Raw genomic sequence first — 26,094 nt, forward strand, 5'->3', positions numbered from 1 at the left:
GAGAACCCCACTGATACTAGTTGCCACTACTGGGTGTTCAGTTCAAAGTGTGTCATGGCTCGCCGTATGCCGTCATGAGGTTAGCCGATGAGCCCAGAGAATTCAGTCTTCCTACACTTCCGCAGAGGCGTATTACCTAAGTGTCAGAGAAGTTGCCTGGCAAGTACGGCGTTCATTCTGAAGAGTACTTACCGACACGTACGGTAACGCCGGTAGTGGCAGGAATGTAAACTATTTGGAAACACGTACTGAGGTGAGTTTTTTCTTACTGTCGGGATATGGAGAGAGGGTTAAGACGATTACTTACGTATTTGTTGACATTAACTTCGACTGTCAACATGTACACGGAGCATTTGATTTGTGTTGTGGAATGTTGTGGTACGCAACCGATGATAACAAATACACAGTTCGAAAGAGGTTATGGTAGCACATAGACCGTACAGACCGCCATCTGTTGCTATGACGTTCAAGTTATACAGTACACGTTCTCAAGTTCAGATTGAACACCTTGATTAATAGGCAACTTCTCTGACATAAAAGCTGAAACTCGCTTCAAGTCGCTGACTCATAACAGTGACGTCATGACACACTTTGAAATGAACACCCAGTAGTATAATGAGCGTGGATGTCCCTGTTTAGTAAGAGGAACAACATGTTGATTCAAATCCGTATGGGACTCGCATTCAGGATGTCCGTGATTCCATTCCCGGACCGATCAACCCGACTGTGATTTTTCCGTGGTTTTCCACAGTTACTTAGAAAAATGTCGGGTTTGAATTTTCATTGCTACGGTCAATTTTCCTTCCCCTCCCGTGTAGAAAAAGAATTTAGATTTCATATCATTCATCTTCTTAATTTCATTCCATAGGCATATTCAGTTCTTCGCCATCCTCTCCGCAACCGATCCTGGGTTCCCAACCTTCCGCAATATCTCTGCCAGGATTCATTCCTTAAGAACACTTCCAAGAGTACTTCGACATCTTGGAAGGGTCGTTGGCAGATTCTTCCACTATGAATGACGTGAACAAACACTCCGCACGTATGATACTATTATTGCCGATTTTACGATTCTGTTCTTCACAGCGAACAATGTCTTTATGTTTTACAATTTTTAAGTGCGTAATAATGTCGCCTTTACCACCATGAGACACACTTAAATCACACCGGCAGATTGCACAATATGTGAAAGTGGTACTTTTCTTTGATTTGGTTATGCACTGCAATTCCACGGCATATACTTCTTTATAATACTTCACACTTTTTACATGTTTTGGATTTTTTTCAGTGACATCGTCTTCATCTTGTCTTCTACACCGCAATTACACAAAACTAGAAAACTTGAAATTAGATTAAATAGATAGATGGATTTATTGCGTATTATTATACATACAGATTTTATATTATCATAATTTTCTCTAAAATCCAAAGCACGGGTCTTCTGACCGTACGTGCTTTGTACCCAAACAAGACCTCCTTTGTAGTTTCTCCCCCGCACCTATGATTGCATCCAACTCCTCTCTAAAAGAACACATATTAAAATGGAAATGGCACAATAAAACACATTATATAATATATCCTAACCTAAAAGACATAAACGTGTACAGTTGGGTGGATACTATTATCCCTTTCTCAGTTCGCGTCACAAACTTCAACAGCTGAAGTTCTACTCTTTCTCGCCTTCAAGAGGAACAATCCAGTCTTTTGTTCCCATTCTCTATTCCCCATGAGGTCAAGACATGCAAGCGAACTCCTATTCTGACTTAGCATCGAGGGTGGTAGATATTTTCTCCGTACATGTTCCAATTCGACACACTGTAATAAAATATGTTTATAGGAGTCCTTTCCTTTGCAAAGCGGACAAAGATGCTCCCCTTCTTCGTTGACAATTTTATTACCCTTCCATGCCCCCAATCTTAGCCACTCTAAACCTGCTCTGCTGTCTTTGTTACAAGAATTTATGTAGTCACGCCTCCCCCAGTTAAGCATGAGATCTGATTGTAAATGTTGTGAGGACTTTTCCGAACATTGGAGCTCAATCTCTTGCCTCTCGATATCAATTAAGCGTATCTTCACATTACGCCATACATTCCTCCTGTTATTCTCTCCTTTCTCCCACACCCATCCCATTCCTATATGATGCAGCCATCTCTGCCGTTTATAAACCCACCCCTTTTCCCAACCCTCCCTTATTGCCTTGCTGCAACGTAACCATAATGCTTCCAAGTTCCACGCTGTCGACCGGGATGCTCATTTCTGGGCCGTTCGCAAATATTTTACCTGGGTGAGAGACACTAATATGTTGTCAGAACAAGAGGTTAAGTTTTCCACCATGGCCAGCAACCAATGGCATGGATTTCGTCACACAAAAAGCGAACACGCGGAAAATTCGGGAGAATGACATACGATTTCGGAAAATCGGGATACAGGTTAAAAATCTGGAAACTCCCGATTGATTCGGAAGGTTGGCAGTAGAGATGAACAAAATTAACTGCCGCTCTGGCTCACTGTGTTCGTTGCATTTGTCTTTCGAATCTCGTTTCGTCATTCTCGTGCGCTTCGAGTTTCGCTCATCATTCTCGAAATAGCATTTGGTCGGCGTGGAAAGATTTCGTAACTTTGAATAACATACATCATTGAAATAAATAACATTATAAATGTTTAAATGAGACAAAAAGACAAAACAGAACAGTATCTTAGTTATCAAAGTGTTCCGGTTCTATTATATGATGTTACCTATGGTTATATAAAAGAAAAAAAAAACAATTCTCAATAAATTTGCATTTCTAAGAAACATGAAACATAACGTTAAATAAAGCGTTAATATATATTTTTTTTACTTGAGATTGTACACTCTTGATCTCAAACACACGAAAAGAAAATTCCTGGGCTTTTAATAAGAGCCTAGTAATTAAATAAAGATTATACACTGAAAGGTAGAGATGATGATTCAAATAGGCTACTTGATTGTTTATACATATAACAGTTGCCAAATTAGATAAAAGTTCAGTCTAGTATAAACAACTGTGGCCATTCAAGACTGCTTGACGTTCGAGAATTGATAAGTCCCGAAGTCTTGAAACACTCACAAGCAGTCTTTACGTCAACGATGCAACGTAGGCAACATTGTCGTGCGGGTTTTCGGCTTTGCAGGCGCTGTTAGTCTTGCTTTCTCGATAGTTGTTCAATTATAGTTGGCAGATATACCTCACGGATAGAAAGTTATAATATCCCAGTTCGATCATACTTTCGAAGATAATTATTTATAGGAACAGAAAATACATTAGTCAGAGCAAAGAAAAGAGCTGTAGATACTGGCCAACGACCATTCCTCTCAATGAAATGTGTGTTCTTTCTGAGGGCCATCACGCTCATAGCTCACTGCAACCGCACTCTGTAACTGTGGGTTCGTAAAACGCAGCATTTTATTTACACAATTTTATGGGGAACTTGGTTATTTTAGTTACTGTGTGAGGCCGGTCGCAGACCAGTGCAGAAGCTGCATTTGTTGAAACGTGCCCCAACATGCCTTTGTGTGGTTTAAGATATTACTTGCGCACAGCTAGTGATGGAAAAAGAGAAAAGTTATATCATACTCAATTTTTTCACGATTAAGCAAAAAGCATTTTGCTCGTTACATATAGTGAGACCATTGCTCTTTGGAAAAGTACTTTATTGTGCGCATGCGTCTCCGACCTGTCAGCTTCTGTCCATAATTTATTTTCTAGTGTAACATATCTATATATATATAATTTGAACTGGTAATGGAAATTACGGGAAAACGGCTGAACGGATTTTAATGAGTGACCCCTCATTTTCATGCCTGGCATTCAAAGTTTTTCGGAAAAGTAGTAGTTTTCAGTGAAATGTCAATTTTCCTACATAATTTTCTTATTTTCCAAAATCCATCTGTTGTCAGTTTTGAGAATCACGGCTGACTTGATTGAATTTCAGAACAAAACACACACTACAATAAACAATAGGCTATTACACGAAGGCCATGACCTGCAGGATTGCCGACATATTTAGAGCTCAATTCAATTTGTTATTAAAAACTGATTCTGCAGTGTATAATAATTTTCTGAGTACAGCTGTGTATTGGATATTCAAATCTACGAAACTTCAGGTGGTTTGACGACATTATTACCATTAGGAATTAAATATTATTGTAGTTAATATGATGGTGGATCTATTCTTCATTAATTGTACATAATATTGATGCTATATTGATGACGTGAAAGTGAAACGTTTTGAGGTTATGTAAGTAAATGTAGAGAATATCTTAATTTAGATCTTCATTTCTATAATTTACAGAGTGACTGCTATATATATATATATATATATATATATATATATATATATATATATATATATATATATATAACTACAAAACTTAAGTAAGATAATAATATTTTTATTAAAAATCAAATATTTGTATACTTATTAAACCAGTGGGGTTGGGTCTTTTTCATATACTTAACGGCGGTGTAGTGTAGATATTGATATGTGTCATTGTCTTCAGTATTGGCTCGAGAGAGCGCACAAATTACAGTTCCTAAGGAAAGATAAAAAGGTATTACTTACTGATAAAATAAGAGGCCTAGAAAATTTTGTAGTCTCCAGATCATTTCAGCAAGATCTCTTAGTAGGATAAAATGATTTTACGCTCTACATTTAAAGTTCTACATGCAGCAGCTATACGAAAATGCTATTGTTCAAAAGCTTAGCAAACATTTTTTTAACTTTTGCCTACAATCCACAATGACTCAAAATATCTACTGCTATCGTCCTGACATTGATACTTGCGTTTTCGCGTTGAAACTCAAAAACTGAAGTTGAATAGGTTCAAGAAAAAGTATTTGGCCTAAAAAAAATCCATTCAGAGGGAGTATGGTTAATTATTATGGAAGCAAATAACTATCAAAAAGACAAATATTCTTCATTGAAAATAAATCTGAAAAATTTTTATTTGAACGTCTAACGAACTTAGTTTGCAGCAGCATTTGCTGCACAAGCCACTAGTTTATATATAATTTGAAGTGTTAATGGAAATTACGGGAAAACGGCTGAACGGATCTTAATAAATGACCCCTCATTTTGAAGCTTGGAACCCACCGTTTTTCAGAAAAATAGTAGTTTTCAGTGAAATATCAATTTTCCTACATTATTTTCCTATTTTCCAAAATCCATCTTCCATCAGTTTTGAGAACTAATTGCATTTCAGCACGGCCGTGATTTCAGAATAAAACAAAACACACACTACAATAAACAATAGCTATTACACGAAGGCCATGACCTGCAGGATTGCTGACATATTATTTAGAGTTCAAATTCAATTGGTTATTAAAAACTTAAAGACTTAGGCCTACTAAAAATAATTTACAGGCCTGATTCTGCGGTACGTAATTTTCTGAGTACAGCTGTGTATTGGATATTGAAATCTACAAAACTTGAAGTGGTTTGATAACATTATTACCATTAGAAATGAAATTTCATTACAGTTAATGCCATGATGTGACTATTTTTCATTAATTATACATATTAATGCTATACTGATGATATGAAAGTGAAACGTTTTGGGGTTTATATAGAGAATGTGTTAAATTAGAACTTCATTTCTATAATTTACTGAGTGGCGGCTATTATATATATAAAACTACAAATCTTACGTAAGATAATAATATTGTTATTAAAAATCAAATATTTTTATAGTTATTAATCAAATGGGGTTAGGTCTTTTTCATACACTTAATGGCGGTGTGGTGTAGAATTTATATGCGTCATTCTCTTCGGTATTGGCTCGAGAGAGAGAGCAAAACTTACAGTTCCTAAGGAAAGACGGTATTACTTATTGATAAAGTAAGAGGCCTACAAAATTTTGTAGTCTCTCGATCATTTCAGCAAGATCTCTTAGCAGGATAAAATGATTTTACCCTCTAAATGTCAAGCTCTATATGTAGCAGCTAAACCAAAATGCCATGTCTATTGTTCGAAAACATAGCAAACCTGACTTTTACAATCCACAATGACCTGAAATAGCTATTGCTTTACTCCTACATGAAAAGTCACTGATCGCCCTGACATTGTTACTTGCGTTTTCGCGTTGAATCTCAAGATACATAGGATACATAGGTTCAAGGAAACGTATTTTGCATAAAAACCATTCAGAGGGAGTATATTTCATTATTATGGAAGCAAATAACTTTCAAAATGCCTGGTATTTTTCATTGAAAATAAATCTGAAAAGTTTTTATTTGAACGTCTAGTGAACTCAGTTTGCAGCATTGGCTGCACAAGCCACTAGTATTAATGTAATTATGAATCATCTATCGGCTTGAACCAATGTGGAAACAGATGCAGAAAAGTTAATTGTTCTGGCACGTTGTAATGCGATATTGTTTCCGTATTGGAGTGTTTCATACTTATTTCCGCAATGATCAAATTTACAATCAAATCGAAAGTATGAAGAGTTAAGCTTTCGAAATTGAAGAATTGAGAATTATATGATGGACTTATACAAGGCTAGTAACCCAGTCCACAATACACAGGGCAGACATTTATGTCATAACTGGGTACACGTGGATAAATCTCGGCAGACGCGTCCACGACGCGGGGGTGGGCAACACCTGTTGGTGGCTAAGTTCTGTCGAGGACCCAGTGACGCAGGGTATAATGTGTCCCCCTGCACAGGGATACGTGTAAAGACTTCAACGGTCTCCAGGGCGACGTGGGAATCATAGACGATCAGCAAGACTTGGTGAGCGGAAGAAGCAGCCCTCTCTGGAGAGGTTAGTACACAGAGAAGCATGTTTGGAGGCTTTGAGGTGGCAGCCCCACCACCAAACTAGCCCTGCGCAGCGCTCGTAACGCGGCCAGGGGACTTAATCTACTGACAAACTTCAGGGAATTAGCCGGACTGATGGACTGACGATATTCCCTGAGGACGGAACAGGTCTGAAGGCCTAAACCTGAAAGTTGATGATGATGATTAATCTGCTCGGATAGGGACCGATGGCCGGCTTATGTGAGGGCGGCGATGAACCTCCGGGTTCTCTTAAAGACATTTGTAAGTAAGTTGTAATAATTGAGAATAGGGAGGTTAATTGTCAAATTATCGAAATTGAAGTTATATAATATTTTTCAAGTGAATCTCCGTTGATTCCAATGGTGGCTTTATACCAAACAGTATAGATGATCTGCAGCTTATAAGTGATTATTTATGAGTTCTACGCCATAGTGACCATATGAATGCCTGTATTATGTATTTGACTTGATTTGAAATGTTTAATGTAATGAGATGCCGCATTAGTTTTGTACATCTATAAGCGGAAGAGAGGCCAAGCTCACGTAGCTACCCGTTGATGTAGACACAGCAGCTACGTCCGAAATATTGTGGAAGAAGTGAACTCGATCGCTTATACCTCCCCTCCATTATCCCCATGCTTGTACTAGAGGTTCTACTCTGATAAAGACCTGGAGTAGTCCACACCTGTGGAGTAACGGTTAGCGCGTCTAGCCGCGAAACCGGGTGGCTCGGGTTCGATTCCTGGTCGGGGAAAGTTACCTGGTTGAGGTTTTTTCCGGGGTTTTCCCTTAACTCAATATGAGCAAATGCTGGGTAACTTTCGGTGTTGGACCCCGGACTCATTTCACCGGCATTATCATCTTCATCTCATTCAGATGCTAAATAACCTAAGATGTTGATAAAGCGTCGTAAAATAACATACTAAAATAAAAAAAAAGACCTGGAGTGTTCGCTTGCTGTGTTATTTTTATTATCCTTGTCTATCTGAAACAAGACTGAGGAGAAACCGTTTAAAAAATGTTGGTTTCATAAAAATTACGTGAATTGACTAAACAGATATCCCATACCATTCATCTTGAAAGTCTCCCCTCTTGTAATTTGTTATTAAGTCATATCACAACTCGATCATCGAAAGCCTGAAATATCAAAAGTTTAAACTACGTCGTGAAAGCACTCATGGATGGGTAACTCGTGCTCAAAAAGTGCTAAAAAAACATTGAAAGAGAGAAAGACAGACGGAGCCAGCCGCAGCACTTACAAGTTGTTTGTAGTTTCGCTGCAAAATCTGTTCACTGCCACGGTACGCTCTGGCGGCTCATGCAGGTAGTCGTGATATCTATTCCATGATTTGAATTTCAGAATGACGCATGGTACAATAATTGTAGTAATTTTAGACAGACTGTACCTAAACACACACAATAAAATTAGCGTATATTATTTCCTAGTTTTTTGAATCAGTTTAGTACTGGAAACAGAAACTAAATACAATTTTTTCAAGATACAACAAACATAGCTGCAACCGTTATTTATTATTACACTAGGATTAATATTTCTTATTATAAATGGCATACGTAAGAAAGTGTAATAGAACATAATATAAGCTTTATCTTCCTTCTTAAGGGTATATGTACGTGAAGGACCACAAATATTATCAGAAAATGCAGGCTGTAAATTTCTAAAATGTCATAAGAAAATTAACTCACAATTGGACAAAAATTACAAGATACCACAACTAGACATATTAGAACTTAAATATCTGATAGAAGTATAAAAAAGTTTACTAATAATATTTTTAAACCAGTTTTATCAAAGTATGAAAATAACAACAACAAAAATTCTGCAGTTACATCTTTTAGTACGTACCTAACTATAATATTGTTATGGTCTCTCTGACATCTTTAATATTTTTCTTGCATGTAATAAACACTTACTTCTGAAAAGTAGACTACTCTCAGACATGTAGAGTTGTTTATTTTAATACAATTAATTTTTTATTTGTCCTATATAAAATACATTAAAATTTACATAATGTTTTGTGACCTAATTTTTCTATTTTCAAAGAAATGGGCATTATTGTAGTCTACCTTTTGCATAAATGCATGTTAAATCAGTGTACAAAACTTCAGAATTGTATCTCTAATCGTTGTGGAGTTATGAAATAATATGTGTGAAAATTTTCAAATTTTGGAAAATTTAATTTAAAGTAAAACGTGAGTTCTAAAAAAATAGTATTAGTAACATTTTTATACTTTTATCACATATTTAAGTTCTAATAAGTCTTGTTGTGGTACCTTGTAATTTTTGTCCAATTGTGAGTTCATTTTCTTATAAAATTTTAGAAATTTAGAGCCTGCATTTTATGATAATATTTGTGGTAGTTCACGTACAGATACCCTTAATAACAAAAAACTTTCTCTTTCGACTCATCACTAAAGGGAAATGATCTGAGGATTATATTGTTTTTCAATTAAAACTAGCCGCCACTTACTGCAGACGCGAGCAAACTTTTGTGTTGCAAGAACCGCGTACAGACACTACAGCTAGTACAGAGTCCGTTCTACCTGCACTGAGGTTGTGTTGCATTGTATTGTATTTATTAACATTCCATGTCATTCATACATTGCTTTACAGCTAGAATATGGAACAAGTCAAAAAACTTAATACTATTATAAAGTCTTAATTTATAGTCACAGTCTAGATGAAATATATATACAGACGAGATTTACAATATAGTCTACTAGTACAACACATAGTTTTAGTATCAATTTCATGAAGTGTTATTGAATGTCATGAATTCACTTACAGAATAGAAAGCGTGAGAAATTAGGTACTTCTTTAATTTGGCCCTAAATAATTTTATGTTTTGAGTTTCATTTTTTAAATCGATAGGGAGGCTATTAAAATTTTTACTGCCATATAACGCACTCCTTTTTGATAGCACGATAGACTTGCCGATGGAGTATGAAAGTCATTTCTTTGACGTGTATTTATGCTATGAACTGTTGAATTAGTTAGAAAGTTTTCACGATTACATACGAGGAAGACTATTAATGAAAAGATATGGTGACAAGCCATGGGCATTATTTGTAGTTTTTTTAAAATAGTCCTACAAGATTCCCTAGATTTGGCACCTACTATTATTCTAATTACTCTTTTTTGTAATAGAAATATACTGTTACTATCTGTGGAATTTCCCCAGAATATTATTCCAAAACTCATTACCGAGTGGAAGTATGCAAAGTATACTGTTTTTAAGGTATTGATATTTACTATCTTTTGCATAGTTCTAATAGCAAAACAAGCTGAATTTACAATTCATTTTTATATTTCAATATGCCTAGTGAATTATTAAATAAGTATATAATAAATTTTCAATCTTAAGACATATCAACTTGCAAATGTTTATTTGCTATTTAATAAGATATATGAACGTTTTCGCCGTTTGGGGCATCTTCAGATATAACAAAAACATATAATATAGGTTATTATAGGTTCAGATTATATGTTTTTGTTATATCTGAAGATACCCCAAACGGCGAAAACGTTCATATATCTTATTAAATAGCAAATAAACATTTGCAAGTTGATATGTATTAAGATTGAAAATGTATTATATACTTATTTAATAAGCTGAATTTAGTTTGGGGGTAATTTCTTTAATATGATTTTTCCAATTTAACACATTATCGATTTTTAAGCCAAGAAATTTGGTTGTCGTTGTTTCTAATAGGGATCTGTTGTTAATTATTGCGCTAGAAGCTTGCGAGGTTGAATTTGCACAGGATTTAAATTGAATTATGTTAGTTTTGTTACAATTTAATACCAATTTATTGACTGAGAACCAGTCACATATTTTGAAGGGAATTTCCTCTGTTGAAGATTGGAATGTGTTGGAGTTATTGGCTATAATTACTATACTTGTGTCATCTGCAAATAATACGGGATGACCTACATCTTTTATTAGAGGGGCAAGATCATTTGTAAACACTTTGAGAGCACGAGTTGCCCACCCATGCACATACCGCATTACACCTCAATCATAGAAGAAATATACTCGTATTATCTCGTAACTCACGTGAGGTTCTCCTTCCCGATGAAGCGTTTCTTCATGGTCCAGGAGCACCTCCACAGCTTCCACGAACTCCTCCGAGATGGCGTGCAGCAGAGCGTCCTTGGTCTCCACTTTGTGCTCGATGAGCAGCTCCACCATCTCCAGATTCTCGTTGTCGATTGCCATGAGCAGAGCGGACCTGCCCAGAGGGTCCACGCAGTTGATGTTGATGTATTCCGTCTCCTGAGCCCGCTGCAGCATCCTACAGGAGCAATACACAATGTTAATGGCATCACGCTTTTTATATCTCATTGGATCACATCCAACGTCTGTTCCAGCATTTAGTTTGGTCCTCGTGCAGCTCATGTGCTTAATCTGAATCAACCGACACAGAAAACTGTTCCTCAAATCCATCGCATATTGATAGGATATATTTTGTTCTGGCCTTGCATACGCAACGCTTTGACACGTGATAAATCAGTGCATATCCTGGGGAATTATATTAAATTTCACTAAGACTATACAAATTTGCTTGTGTAGTTTATCATGCTTATATTAATTTTCCAGCATCTTGCTGATTACACTGTGATTTTGCTACTGAACTAAAACAATGTACCAATCCTAATTTGAGTGACCTGATATTATAGATCTGAAGTCCGTTTTTTTCTATCACGTCACAATTTAAAATTAAAACTTTTTTATTTTTAATTTTTACATTTTTAACACATTTAGATCCGTTTTATTTATTTTATTGTGATTTTGCTACTGAACTAAAACAACTGTACCAATCCTAATTTGAGTGTGCTGATTAAACATCTGAAGTCCGTTTCTTTTCTATCACGTCACAACTTAAAAATAAAAATATTTTTTATTTTTAATTTTTACATTTTTAACACATTTAGATCCGTTTTATTTATTTTATTGTGATTTTTTTACTTAACAAAAACAAGTGTACGATGGAAGAGTAATGGAACGGAGAAAAATTCTCTCCGGCGCCGGGATTTGAACCCGGGTTTTCAGCTTTACGTGCTGATGCTTTATCCACTAAGCCACACCGGATACAACCCCGACGCCGAACAGAATCGTCTCTGATTGAGTTCCAACTCTTGGGTTCCCTCTAGTGGCCGCCCTGTGCACTACGTCATAGATGTCTATGAACATCGGACCGAAGTCCACACATGTGCTCAGGTGCACTCGTTATGAGTGACTAGTTGGCCGGGATCCGACGGAATAAGCGCCGTCTTAAATCACTTCGTGATTTACGCATATCATATATTATTTCAATGTACCGAAGTACATATGATATTTCCATGCAGATATTCTGCGTCATCATACGATGGAAGAGTAATGGAACGGAGAAAAATTTTCTCCGGCGCCGGGATTTGAACCCGGGTTTTCAGCTTTACGTGCTGATGCTTTATCCACTAAGCCACACCGGATACAACCCCGACGCCGAACAGAATCGTCTCTGATTGAGTTCCAACTCTTGGGTTCCCTCTAGTGGCCGCCCTGTGCACTACGTCATAGATGTCTATGAACATCGGACCGAAGTCCACACATGTGCTCAGGTGCACTCGTTATGAGTGACTAGTTGGCCGGGATCCGACGGAATAAGCGCCGTCTTAAATCACTTCGTGATTTACGCATATCATATATTATTTCAATGTACCGAAGTACATATGATATTTCCATGCAGATATTCTGCGTCATCATACGATGGAAGAGTAATGGAACGGAGAAAAATTCTCTCCGGCGCCGGCTCCGTTCCATTACTCTTCCATCGTATGATGACGCAGAATATCTGCATGGAAATATCATATGTACTTCGGTACATTGAAATAATATATGATATGCGTAAATCACGAAGTGATTTAAGACGGCGCTTATTCCGTCGGATCCCGGCCAACTAGTCACTCATAACGAGTGCACCTGAGCACATGTGTGGACTTCGGTCCGATGTTCATAGACATCTATGACGTAGTGCACAGGGCGGCCACTAGAGGGAACCCAAGAGTTGGAACTCAATCAGAGACGATTCTGTTCGGCGTCGGGGTTGTATCCGGTGTGGCTTAGTGGATAAAGCATCAGCACGTAAAGCTGAAAACCCGGGTTCAAATCCCGGCGCCGGAGAAAATTTTTCTCCGTTCCATTACTCTTCCATCGTATGATGACGCAGAATATCTGCATGGAAATATCATATGTACTTCGGTACATTGAAATAATATATGATATGCGTAAATCACGAAGTGATTTAAGACGGCGCTTATTCCGTCGGATCCCGGCCAACTAGTCACTCATAACGAGTGCACCTGAGCACATGTGTGGACTTCGGTCCGATGTTCATAGACATCTATGACGTAGTGCACAGGGCGGCCACTAGAGGGAACCCAAGAGTTGGAACTCAATCAGAGACGATTCTGTTCGGCGTCGGGGTTGTATCCGGTGTGGCTTAGTGGATAAAGCATCAGCACGTAAAGCTGAAAACCCGGGTTCAAATCCCGGCGCCGGAGAGAATTTTTCTCCATTCCATTACTCTTCCATCGTATGATGACGCAGAATATCTGCATGGAAATATCATATGTACTTCGGTACATTGAAATAATATATAAAAACAAGTGTACCAATCCGAATTTGAGTGTGCTGATTAAAGGTCTGAAGTCCGTTCCTTTTCTATCACGTCACAATTTAAAAATAAAAACTTTTTGATTTTTAATTTTTACATTTTTAACACATTTAGATCCGTTTTATTTATTTTAGTGTGATTTTGCTACTGAACAAAAACAAGTGTACCAATCCTAATTTGAGTGTGCTGATTAAATATCTGAAGTCCGTTTCTTTTTTTATCACGTCACAATTTAAAAATAGATACTTTTTTATTTTTTATTTTTACATTTTTAACACCTTTAGATCCGTTTTACTTATTTTATTTTGATTTTGCTACTAAACTAAAACAAGTGTACCAATCCTAATTTGAGTGTGCTGATTAAATATCTGAAGTCCGTTTCTTTTCTATCACGTCACAATTTAAAAATAGAACCTTTTTTTTTATTTTTAATTTTTACATTTTTAACACATTTAGATCCGTTTTATTTATTTTATTGTGATTTTGCTACTTAACTAAAACAAGTGTACCAATCCTAATTTGAATGTGCTGATTAAAGGTCTGAAGTCCGTTCCTTTTCTATCACGTCACAATTTAAAAACAAAAACATTTTTGAGTTTTAATTTTTACATTTTTAACACATTTAGATCCGTTTTATTTATTTTATTGTGATTTTGCTACTGAACAAAAACAAGTGTACCAATCCTAATTCGAGTGAGCTGATATTATAGATCTGAAGTCCGTTTTTTCTATCACATCACAATTTAAAAATAAAAACATTTTCGAGTTTTAATTTTTACATTTTTAACACATTTAGATCCATTTTATTCATTTTATTGTGATTTTGCTACTGAACAAAAACAAGTCTACCAATCCTAATTTGAATGGGCTGATTAAAGATCTGAAGTCCGTTTCTTTTCTACCACGTCACAATTTAAAAATAAAAATATTTTTGATTTTTAATTTTTACATTTTTAACACATTTAGATCCGTTTTATTTATTTTAATGTGATTTTGCTACTTAACAAAATCAAGTGTACCAATCCTAATTTGAGTGAGCTGATATTATAGATCTGAAGTCCATTTCTTTCTATCACATCACAATTTAAAAATAATAATTTGTATTCTTTATTTTTACATTTTTAATACATTTAGATCGATTTTATTTATTTTATTGTGATTCTGCTACTGAACAAAAACAAGTGTACCAACCCTAATTTGAGTGAACTGATATTATAGATCTGAAGTCCGTTCCTTTCTATCAAATCACAATTTAAAAATAATATTTTTTATTGCTTATTTTTACATTTTTAATACATTTAGATCCATTTTATTTATTTTATTGTGATCTTGCTACTGAACAAAAACAAGTGTACTAACCCTAATTTCAGTGTGCTGATTACAGATCTGAATTCCGTTTTTTTTCTATCACGTCACAATTTTATTTAAAAATAATAACATTTTTTTTATTTTTTATTTTTACATTTTTAATACATTTAGATCCATTTTATTTATTTTACTGTGATTTTGCCACAGAACAAACACAAGTGCACCAACCATAATTTGAGTGTGCTGATTACAGATCTGAATTCCGTTTTTTTCTATCACGTTACAATTTTAAAATAATAGCATTTTTAATTTTTAATTATGATGTGTGACACTACATTCAGGGCAAAAGTGAGTGCTCTTTAACACGAAGCTTGGGACACATTTGTACTAGTGTCAACTAGGTTTTTAGGAAATTATCGAGCTGATAATTATGCTGAGCTAGTATATAACATGCTTAGAACATTTCAGAATCTAGGTTGTCGCATGTCATTAAAATGCTCTTTCTTCATTCACACCTTAACTTTTTCCATCAAATCTCGGCGCTGTAAATGACGAACATGGTGAGAGGTTCCATCAGGACATATCAACGATGGGATCCAGATACTACTGTTAATACGGTCCGAGCAAGATGGGTGATTTCTGCTGGTTCCTACGATCAACCACATGCCAACAAAAGCGGAAAAGCAAAGATCTCAAGCACTTTTAACAGAGTTTCTAGTGCTTACTACATATTGTAAGTGTGTATCTAATAGTTTACAGAGAATATATCAACTTAGGTCAATGTATATCTCTGACTTTACGGTACAGGTATGTACTGAATAGTAAGATATAGTATTATTGTTACAGCCTCATAACTAAAAAAAGTGACGTGGTATGATAAATACGATTACAGTTTTGGAATCAGCGCATTAATTTCAGTATAGAACATTTGAAATTTCCTCAGTAGGAGACAATTTTTTTTTAGACTAGTGTATACGTATAAGGAACCTCTCCTTCTCTGTGTAGTACGAAGTGTAAGTTTTTGAAAGATCGAAGGGCAGAAGAATGAATAGGCTACGCCGACAGGCATAGAGAGAAAACTTTTCATTCACGAAATTTACTGAAAGTTGTGAGACGAAAAGTTACATTTGTTCGGATCAAATTTCTGTGCAATTAAAGAAAAAATGTTTTTTTTTCAATAATTTATTATCATAATATACTTTTCTCTTAAATAAAATTGACTGAGCATATTGGGAATTCAATCAATGATTTTCTGAAAACACGCTATAAAATGTTTCAAATAAAACAATTGAGGGGTTTGCTGGAAAAAGGGCGTATACGTCAATATGGCGAATTGAGATATATGCAATCTAAGATTTTAAAACGCACCTGAATAAAATGTTATACACGCACGCAGCCCTGTCCTGCAGGTATGTACAGTACAATCAAAATAAAATTTCGCTACTATAATTATTCACTACATTTTAAACCGTTTTCCCAAAGAAGGGCGTATAGATCTATCCGCCTTTCTTCCGGCAAAGCCCTCAATTTATATTTCGAAAAGGAAGCAAAGACGAGCAAAATTTTATTACACTTTTTTGTTTGAAATATCTCAAAGAATAACCCCCTCAAATTAATGACATTATTTACGGTTTACTCTGTAGGGGAAACTGTTGTACCTTTAAACACTTTTCACATTTTATTTTTTTTAATTTTGGGAAATGAAATTTTTTTAATAAAAAAATGCTTGAAATAATTATTGAAGATTCCTTTACAACTTCGTGTATGTATTTTCCTGTTTTACAGATCTATTAAGGATGGAAAAAATAAAATAAAGGGACATGTAATGTGTTCAAAGGTACAACAGGATCATGTACCTTGGAACATACCCTCTTGTAAGTTGGAACACATGGAATATAGGTGGGAATAAAGCTGTAAAAACTGACAATCATATTTAAAATGTATTTTCAATCATAAACCAGAGCAGGCTTCTCTGATTTAGATTTTATTTCCTGGAGAAGCAATAACTGCTTTAACAGCTTTCTTCAAGGCATCCGGATCAACTGGGGACCTCTTTAATTCCAGACTTACTTCGTGACATGACCTTAAAATAAAAGAAAAACAAAAACCGATAGTATCGTGTAATTTGGAACATGTTCCATGGTACAAGATGTTTTGTGTTCAAAGGTACAAGAGGGTGCACGTTTAAACAAATATGGCTCCGAAAACTGAGAGAGTCAAATAAATAATGGAAATTAAAATATGTTATTACTCACCAGATGATAGGGAACACACCGTACTTGAAAGATATTAACAAATGCAATCTGGTTTTGTGTTAGAAAACATACATCAATGAACGAAATGTTTACTTTTGGTATTAAAAAAATTTATTTTGTCCACGGAACTCACACTTTGCAATAAATCAAATTGAAACTACGACCAGAGCTACTTAGCGGCTTTCTCTACAATCTACTTCATTTTGAGTCCTCTAGGTGGCAGCAAAACTTAAAAAACAAAAAATGTTCAAAGGTACACTATGCTAAAGGTACAACAGTCTTCCCTATAGTGTTTTTTCTTTCTTTTGCTGTGTGTATAAAATATATTAGGCGGAGAGTCGGGTAGTATCGGACATCGGGTAATATCGGACAGTGAGTTTCTTTCATCTATCACACGATGATAGTACCTGATTGACATGGTCGCATAGAGAAACGTAACCATGTCAATCAGGTAGTACCATATGGTGGTAGATGAAAGAAACGCACTGTCCGATATTACCCGATGTCCGATACTACCTGAGTCTCCCCTAAGCCCTATTGGATGTAAAGTAAGCACATTTCACAGCGAATCAATAAAAAAACATTTTTCTCGAAAATTATAGCTTATATTGCTAAGACTATTTCCATGAAGAATTTCAGGCAATCACATTTCTACTATTTTAAACGTTTATACAGTAACTAAAACAGTTTAACAGTTAAGAAAGATGTACATAATGTCATTTATACGAGTTTCAGTTGTTTTTACAACGTGGTTTAAATCAAGTAGATTCAAGTACTGACTTCCCAATAAGTCTCAGTTTATAGTTTCGTGCAACCAGGGATGTGCAATCGGAATTGAAAGTAATTATTATGCGTGAAGTGGGAATCGATATACCGAATGAAAGTGAAATAACCTTGGAGATTGAAAGGGACGATAGGATGCACTTAAATTAATAGAAAACCTATATTAAGTTCTGTGATTAAATGCACGGTTAATTAGAAAATTAAATTTGAAGTTTCAGCAGTCCAGCAACATCGCCGCTAACACACACTACTCGTGATACACATGTAAAGGCTGGTTCACAATAAACCGGGAACGAGAACCAGAATGAAAACGAGAAGCAGAGGACGTAAATATGAAAATTTTTTATTCACAATAAACCGAGAACGTAGACGACTATGCATATCAATATGTATGTCAATAACGATATGTAAAGTCGATATTATGCTTTCTGATGTTATTTGTGTATAATTGACCAATGGCGTTCCCTCATGAGTACAAGGCAGCCAACATAAACACAGGTTAACCAACTTCGAAATTTCAACTGAAACATTTCATTAGGTACGGTACTATAAATATGCCCATGAATCTTTATTATCACAACCTATTTTAAGTCTACCATAACGTAAAATAATTAGAGAAGAAACATTTGTAATAGAACAAAAATGAACACAACAGTAATTATTGAATTGAAGCGTGAATATGTAGTGTGTAATACAACCAATGCAATGATAAAACATGATTCACTTAAGATCGGTTTTCAAAGATGCAGCTATTGAAAGCCACGTATTCTCCTTCATTTTCTCATCTTTATACGAGGCGCGCCGCTTATCGTAAAAGTGAGGATTTTCCTCAACACTCAATATTAGAATCTCATGAAATAAAACTTGCTCCATGATGCACAGCACAGAACAAAATATACGACGACAAAATAGCTTTTAGATGGCATTAGAATGAATCTAGTGGGCTGTGATCGGAAACGTGAACGCCAAAGTTGAAACTTGGCTAACTCTCCGTTGCCGATCTCGGGCTCTGGCAAGCTTTTCGTTAATTGTGAATCTCACATTTAAATGTATACATTTTAACAATTTTACCGTTTTCGTTTCCGTTCCGATTCTCGTTTCCGGTTTATTGTGAACCAGCCTTAAGAGGTCAAAGAAATGAGTGTGTCTCAGTAGGTCAGCTGCTATCTGCCGAGACGTTGTCACTTGCTCCCAATCGTGCAGTGGCTTGAATTTAGAGGTTTTTAAAATTAGATTTACACGAAAACCGTCCATGCTATTGAAATACGCGAGAGGGATAAATTATTTTCTATTAGATTTCCTATCGATATGGACAAAGATGACAATCCTACTCGCAACAGTTCCCGAATAAGAGGTTGTTAAACATTTTGAAAAAAAATACATATATTCTGAAAAAAAAGGACTTTTCACCAATATGATATCATAGTTGTTTTGTTACATACAACATGAGCTATTCTCTCTGAAAGTCTGCAAGGCTATATCACTTCCAACCTGTATTTTCCACCTCGAAATAAAATCTTCTAAGGAAATACTAGACCCACTTTAACACTTCCGTGACCATATGAACTGCTGGGGGCCTCAATTTAACGTAGAGTTAGAGGCGCCATGAGGCACAGGATATGACTATGATACACTGCGATTGAGGTATTTTGCACGACACCGCAGATTATGCATATCTGGCTTTCAGGTAGTAGCTCCCTATAAAGCAGGTTTGAATAATTTCATGGAAAAATTATTCCGGGGCCAGGTATCGATTCCGAGACCCTTCGCTTAGCGCACGAATGCTCTACCGACTGAGCTACCGCAGGAACTAAACACGACACCGTCACAATTTTCCTTTATATCCACACAACTCAAACGGGGCTGACTAGAAGCCAGAACCCAACTTTGAGTGCACGCAAATTCTGTGTCACTTAAATTATGGCTTCCTGTTAACGTACCTCCAGTAACGAACATTTGCATTATATATTCGTTACCGCTGATTGTCTCGTGTGTAAAATCCAGTTGTAACTGCTAGCCGACCTTCATAATTAAGTTGATATGTAATTAATTAAGATGATACGTAATTTAGTTGATATATAAATAAATTAAGGTGATATATAATTAAGATGATACATAATTTAGTTGATATATAAATAAATTAAGGTGATATGTAATTAATTAAGATGATACGTAATTTAGTTGATATGTAAATAAATTAAGGTGATATGTAATTAATTAAGATGATACGTAATTTAGTTGATATATAAATAAATTAAGGTGATATGTAATTAAGATGATACGTAATTTAGTTGATATATAAATAAATTAAGGTGATATGTAATTAATTAAGATGATACGTAATGTAGTTGATATATAAATAAATTAAGGTGATATGTAATTAATTAAGATGATACGTAATTTAGTTGATATGTAAATAAATTAAGGTGATATGTAATTAATTAAGATGATACGTAATTTAGTTGATATATAAATAAATTAAGGTGATATGTAATTAAGATGATACGTAATTTAGTTGATATATAAATAAATTAAGGTGATATGTAATTAATTAAGATGATACGTAATTTAGTTGATATATAAATAAATTAAGGTGATATGTAATTAATTAAGATGATACGTAATTTAGTTGATATATAAATAAATTAAGGTGATATGTAATTAACTAAGATGATATGTAATTTAGTTGATATATAAATAAATTAAGGTGATATGTAATTAATTAAGATGATACGTAATTTAGTTGATATATAAATAAATTAAGTTGATATGTAAATAAATTAAGGTGATATGTAATTAATTAAGATGATATGTAATTTAGTTGATATGTAAATAAATTAAGGTGATATGTAATTAATTAAGATGATATGTAATTAAGTTGGTATGTAATTAATTAAGGTGATATGTAATTATTTAAATTGGTAATAGTTGGGTGAAATAAAAGTACTTATAAGTTAGATTTACTTTTGCTTATCTTTTAATTATAGTTCTAGGTTTATTGCATTTACTATTTATAGATTTACGTTTATTCCCAAGAAACTAGTTCGATTAATTAAAATGTGTCTCAGTGAAACATACAGCAGAGTCCGTATAGGTCAGTTTCTATCTGATGCTTTTCCAAGTCACTGCGGGCTAAAGCAGGGAGTTGCACTATCACCTTTACTTTTTAACTTCACTTTAGAATATGCCATTAGGAAAGTTCAGGATAACAGGCAGGGTTTGGAATTGAACGGGTTACATCAGCTTCTTGTCTATGCGGATGACGTGACTATGTTAGGAGAAAATCCACAAACGATTAGGGAAAATACGGAAATTTTACTTGAAGCAAGTAAAGCGATCGATTTGGAAGTAAATCCCGAAAAGACGAAATATATGATTATGTCTCGTGACCAGAATATTATACGAAATGGAAAAATATAAAAATTGGAGATTTATCATGCAAATCTAGTCTTTCAGGTAAAGCTTCCTGTAAAGCAGATTTGAATAATTTCAAGGGAAAAATTGTTCCGGGGCCGGGTATCGATCCCGGGACCTCTGGTTCATGATAAAGTTACACAACGCAGAACTGCAGGCATTGTATTCTTCACCTGACATAATTAGGAACATTAAATCCAGACGTTTGCGATGGGCAGGAAATGCGTGTTATTATTCGGTTGAGAAGCTTTTATCATCTAGTCTGCTGTCAAAAAATCTGAAAGTTAGAATTCATAAAACAGTTATATTACCGGTTGTTCTGTATGGTCCCGGGATCGACACCCGGCCCCGGAACAATTTTTCCCTTGAAATTATGGACATTTATCCTTCGAAGGGGTGAAAAAATTCAAATATCTTGGAGCAACAGTAACAGTGACACTCGGGAGAAAATTAAACGCAGAATAAATATGGGAAATGCCTGTAATTATTCGGTTGAGAAGCTTTTATCATCCAGTCCGCTGTCGCAAAATCTTAAAGTTAGAATTTATAAAACAGTTAATTATGTTACCGGTTGTTCTGTATGGTTTGAAACTTGGACTCTCACTCTGAGAGAGGAACATAGGTTAAGGGTGTTTGAGAATAAGGTGCTTAGGAAAATATTTGGGGCTAAGAGGGATGAAGTTACAGGAGAATGGAGAAAGTTACACAACGCAGAACTGCACGCATTGCATTCTTCACCTGACATAATTAGGAACATTAAATCCAGACGTTTGCGATGGGCAGGGCATGTAAAAATAACGTTGGCCGAATCCAGGAATGCACATAGAGAGTTAGTTGGGAGACCGGAAGGAAAAAGACCTTTGGGGAGGCCGAGACGTAGATGGGAAGATAATATTCAAATGGATTTGAGGGAGGTGGGATATGATGATAGGGACTGGAATAATCTTGCACAGGATAGGGACCGATGGCGGGCTTATGTGAGGGCGGCAATGAACCTTCGGGTTCCTTAAAAGCCATTTGTATGTATGTATATATGTATGTATGTATGTATAGATTTACGATTATTTTATTTTATTTCGTTTAGGTTTATTTTATTTTATTTCATGTAATTGTAATTATTGTATATTATATATCACTGCCACCGGGTGTATACCCAATTGTAGCGTTAATACATACATACATACATAACTATAAGAAACCACAACGGTTTTCTGCTGCTGCGATTGAATTATAGGGATGTATCCAAACTTCATAAATCCGTCTACTTGTAAATAAAGAATGAGCAAATGAAATTATTGCGCTCTTAACAGAAACTCGCAAAGTCATTTACAATGTCAAACCACCATCAACATGTCAGTCTCTCCGATATTTCTCGGTCAAATCAAATATCCGTCTGTCCATCCATTCACTCATCCATCCAGCCAGCCATCCATCCAATCATGTGCCTATCCAATGGCGAGCTGAGGAATCGATAGAGCACTAAGGAGAGCTAATTAATTCATAGGTGTTCAATGTTTCGCAAATAGGAAACAGGCAAACATTACTACAATTTAAGCATACATTCTCATTTCTGAATATTCAGTACGTTAAATATACAGTATTATTTTATCTCCTGTGTACTGCGGATTTAATTTCTGGAGGTACATTTCGCAAGTTACAAGAAGACAGAGACCAAAGTTATGACCGAGCTGAGGTGGTCTCTGTACTAACACAACCTACGTCCCACGTCGGGGACATGTTATCTGCAGAGATAAGTAAGGCCCGCTGCGTTCTACTACCTCGTCTGTGATTTGGATGGGGTGGGCCCAGGTTAAATGGCAGTACCGCGTGTCTGGATATTGACGCACCACAGTAGCGAATAGGGATTATAAAGAATGGACACTTCGCGTCGGTACCTTTGAAGCAGCCGGACTGATTTTAATGACCTTCAAGCCAGCTGGAGCGTGAGATTCTGCTTTCTCCCTAGAGTTAGCGCTGATATCACATCAGCTAGCAGTCGACACAGCGGAAATATAGGAGATTGTCGGGTAGTATCGGACATCGGGTAATATCGGACAGTACGTTTCTTTCATCTACCACCATATGATAGTACCTGAATGACACGGTTGCGTTTCTCTATGCGACATCACAGAAACGGAACCATGTCAATCAGGTACTATCATCGTGTGGCAGATGAAAGAAACTCACTGTCCGATATTACGCGATGTCCGATACTACCCGACTCTCCCCTAACACATATAATTAATACATCTAGGTACATTATGTACTCAAATAAAATAAATAGGATCCATAAAATAATAAATCGGTCATTAACTGTAATGTCTAGACTCTAGAGTTCCTTTATAATGAGAGTTGAGACGTTGACCCCAACAACAATTAAAATATGTTATGATTTGATAGCACTGAAAATGGAGAAACAAAACTCTTACGAGAAATAAAACCATATACCTATATTATATTATATACCAATATTAAACGAATTTGATACTTAATTTTATAATGTATTATATTATTTTATAATATAATTTATTATATCTGAAATATAAAAAAAAATATTATTACAACTAGGCCTAGTTCGTCATTGAGAAATAAGGAAAAGCTGTTAACTTGAATTTATTTGAAGCAAGCGTTACTGGATTATGCAATAAGGTAGGCGATGTTTGAATCCTATGTCTCAACTCTATTCTCAATTATTATCTTAGCCTATGCTCGATTACACTAACCTCTAGCGCTTGAAAGTAGAACTAAACGCTGGCGCATAGAGAAACAAAATACAGGCAAATTCGCTCAGTGTCCATTCTTTATAATTCCTATTCGCTGACCACAGTGTGATACCTACTTCTTTGTTTTTATAATTTGAAAACGTAGTAATATATTCTCTCTCTCTCTCTTTTTATTACATTTTACTCATATTGAGATAGAATGCTAGAAGAACTGATAAAACCTTGATTCATGAAAATTGTAGAGCCGTTAAAGAGTTATTGCCAATTAATCTTCAAGAAACATAATATAAATCCTATTAGAGAAATAAATTCGGATTTGATGAGTTAAGGGATAGGCCTATATCAATAATTAATTCATTGTTGAAAAATATTGATAAGGCAATTACAAACACTACTTTAAATTAATTTTTTAGTACATGCTCTCTAAAATAGTTGCATTTCGGACTGTTATCAGTTTAGCAGAATTTTAAACAAAATCAACGCAGCACCGTTTAAATCCGTATTCGTACATGGCCTATACGAGATTCGGATCCAGACGGCAGTGACAATCGTCTTATCAAATTTAACAGGCTTTTAAATAAAATAATTCATCATATAACATCATTATGTTTATCAGAAACTTTACCAATGTTTTAAACAAAACAGTTCATCATATAATAACAAATATAACCAAACATTCAGTGTTTCTGGTTTAGATTGAAATTTTCTCGGGATTATCATTCATATTTTCACAAAACTAAACAAAGTCTTTCATAAATAAACTAATTCGTATCTATTGTTATTTAGAAATGAGCGCTCAAAATATGAACCGCCTTCTATGTCCGTATTTATACGTAGTCTATACGAGATTCGGATGCAGACGGCAATGGCAATCATCATACCAACTATAACAGGATTTTAACACAGTCTAGTATATTCAGTCACGAGTTCTGAGGGTGCTAGGAACAATAGACTGTGCCGGCACTATTTCGCATTGTCTGTAATGATGCGATATTAGCGATCCTAGTGGTTAGCAACTATCTATGGATGCATATTTACTACGTATTGAGCTTCGTGACTGTATATGCTACTGTGGTTTTAATATTCCAACATTGTTTCATTATTTTTATCAGACGGCGGCGAGAATATGACAATTGACAGATTATGTCTTTTATACTTACTTACTTATTGGCTTTTAAGGAACCCGGAGGTTCATTGCCGCCCTCACATAACCCCGCCATCCGTCCCTATCCTGAGCAAGACTAATCCAGTCTCTACCATCATATCCCACCTCCTTCAAATCCATTTTAATATTATCTTCCCATCTACGTCTCGGCCTCCCCAAAAGTATTTTTCCCGCCGGCCTCCCAACTAAGACTCTATATGCATTTCTGGATTCGCCCATACGTGCTACATGCCCTGCCCATCTCAAGCGTCTGGATTTAATGTTCCTAATTATGTCAGGTGAAGAATATAATGCGTGCAGCTCTGCGTTGTGTAACTTTCTCCATTCTCCTGTAACTTCATCCCTCTTAGCCCCAAATATTTTCCTAAGAACCTTATTCTCAAACACCCTTAATCTCTGTTCCTCTCTCAAAGTAAGAGTCCAAGCTTCACAACCATATAGAATAACCGGTAATATAACTGTTTTATAAATTCTAACTTTCAGATTTTTTGACAGACTAGATGACAAATGCTTCTCAACCGAATAACAGGCATTTCCCATATTTATTCTGCGTCTAATTTCCTCCTGAGTGTCATTTATATTTGTTACTGTTGCTCCAAGATATTTGAATTTTTCCACCTCTTCGAAGGATAAACCTCCAACTTTTATATTTCCATTTCGTAGAATATTCTGGTCACGAGACATAATCATATACTTAGTCTTTTCGGGATTTACTTCCAACCCTATCGCTTTACTTGCTTCAAGTAGAATTTCCGTGTTTTCCCTAATCGTTTATTGATTTTCTCCTAACATATTCACGTCATCCGCATAGACAAGAAGCTGATGTAACCCGTTCAATTCCAAACCCTCTGTGTTATCCTGAACTTTCCTAATGGCATATTCTAGAGCGAAGTTAAAAAGTAGAGGTGACAATGCATCCCCCTGCTTTAGCCCGCAGTGAATTGGAAAAGCATCAGATAGAAACTGGCCT

At 35.5% G+C, this 26,094-nt stretch overlaps 1 protein-coding gene across 8 annotated transcripts in view; it reads right to left on the reverse strand.

Moving 5' to 3' along the window:
- The window catches only part of Trpgamma (Transient receptor potential cation channel gamma), a 663,689-nt gene that overhangs the window by 194,560 nt on the left and 443,035 nt on the right, over positions 1 to 26,094 (reverse strand). For all 8 annotated transcript variants that reach the window (XM_069842256.1, XM_069842254.1, XM_069842252.1 and 5 more), the window contains one exon: positions 10,878 to 11,115. In XM_069842256.1, coding sequence (XP_069698357.1) covers positions 10,878 to 11,115 — 238 coding nt within the window. The remainder of the gene's footprint in view (positions 1 to 10,877; positions 11,116 to 26,094) is intronic.

This window comes from Periplaneta americana, chromosome 12 (genome assembly GCF_040183065.1).
Source record: "Periplaneta americana isolate PAMFEO1 chromosome 12, P.americana_PAMFEO1_priV1, whole genome shotgun sequence".
Classification (NCBI taxonomy): domain Eukaryota; kingdom Metazoa; phylum Arthropoda; class Insecta; order Blattodea; family Blattidae; genus Periplaneta; species Periplaneta americana.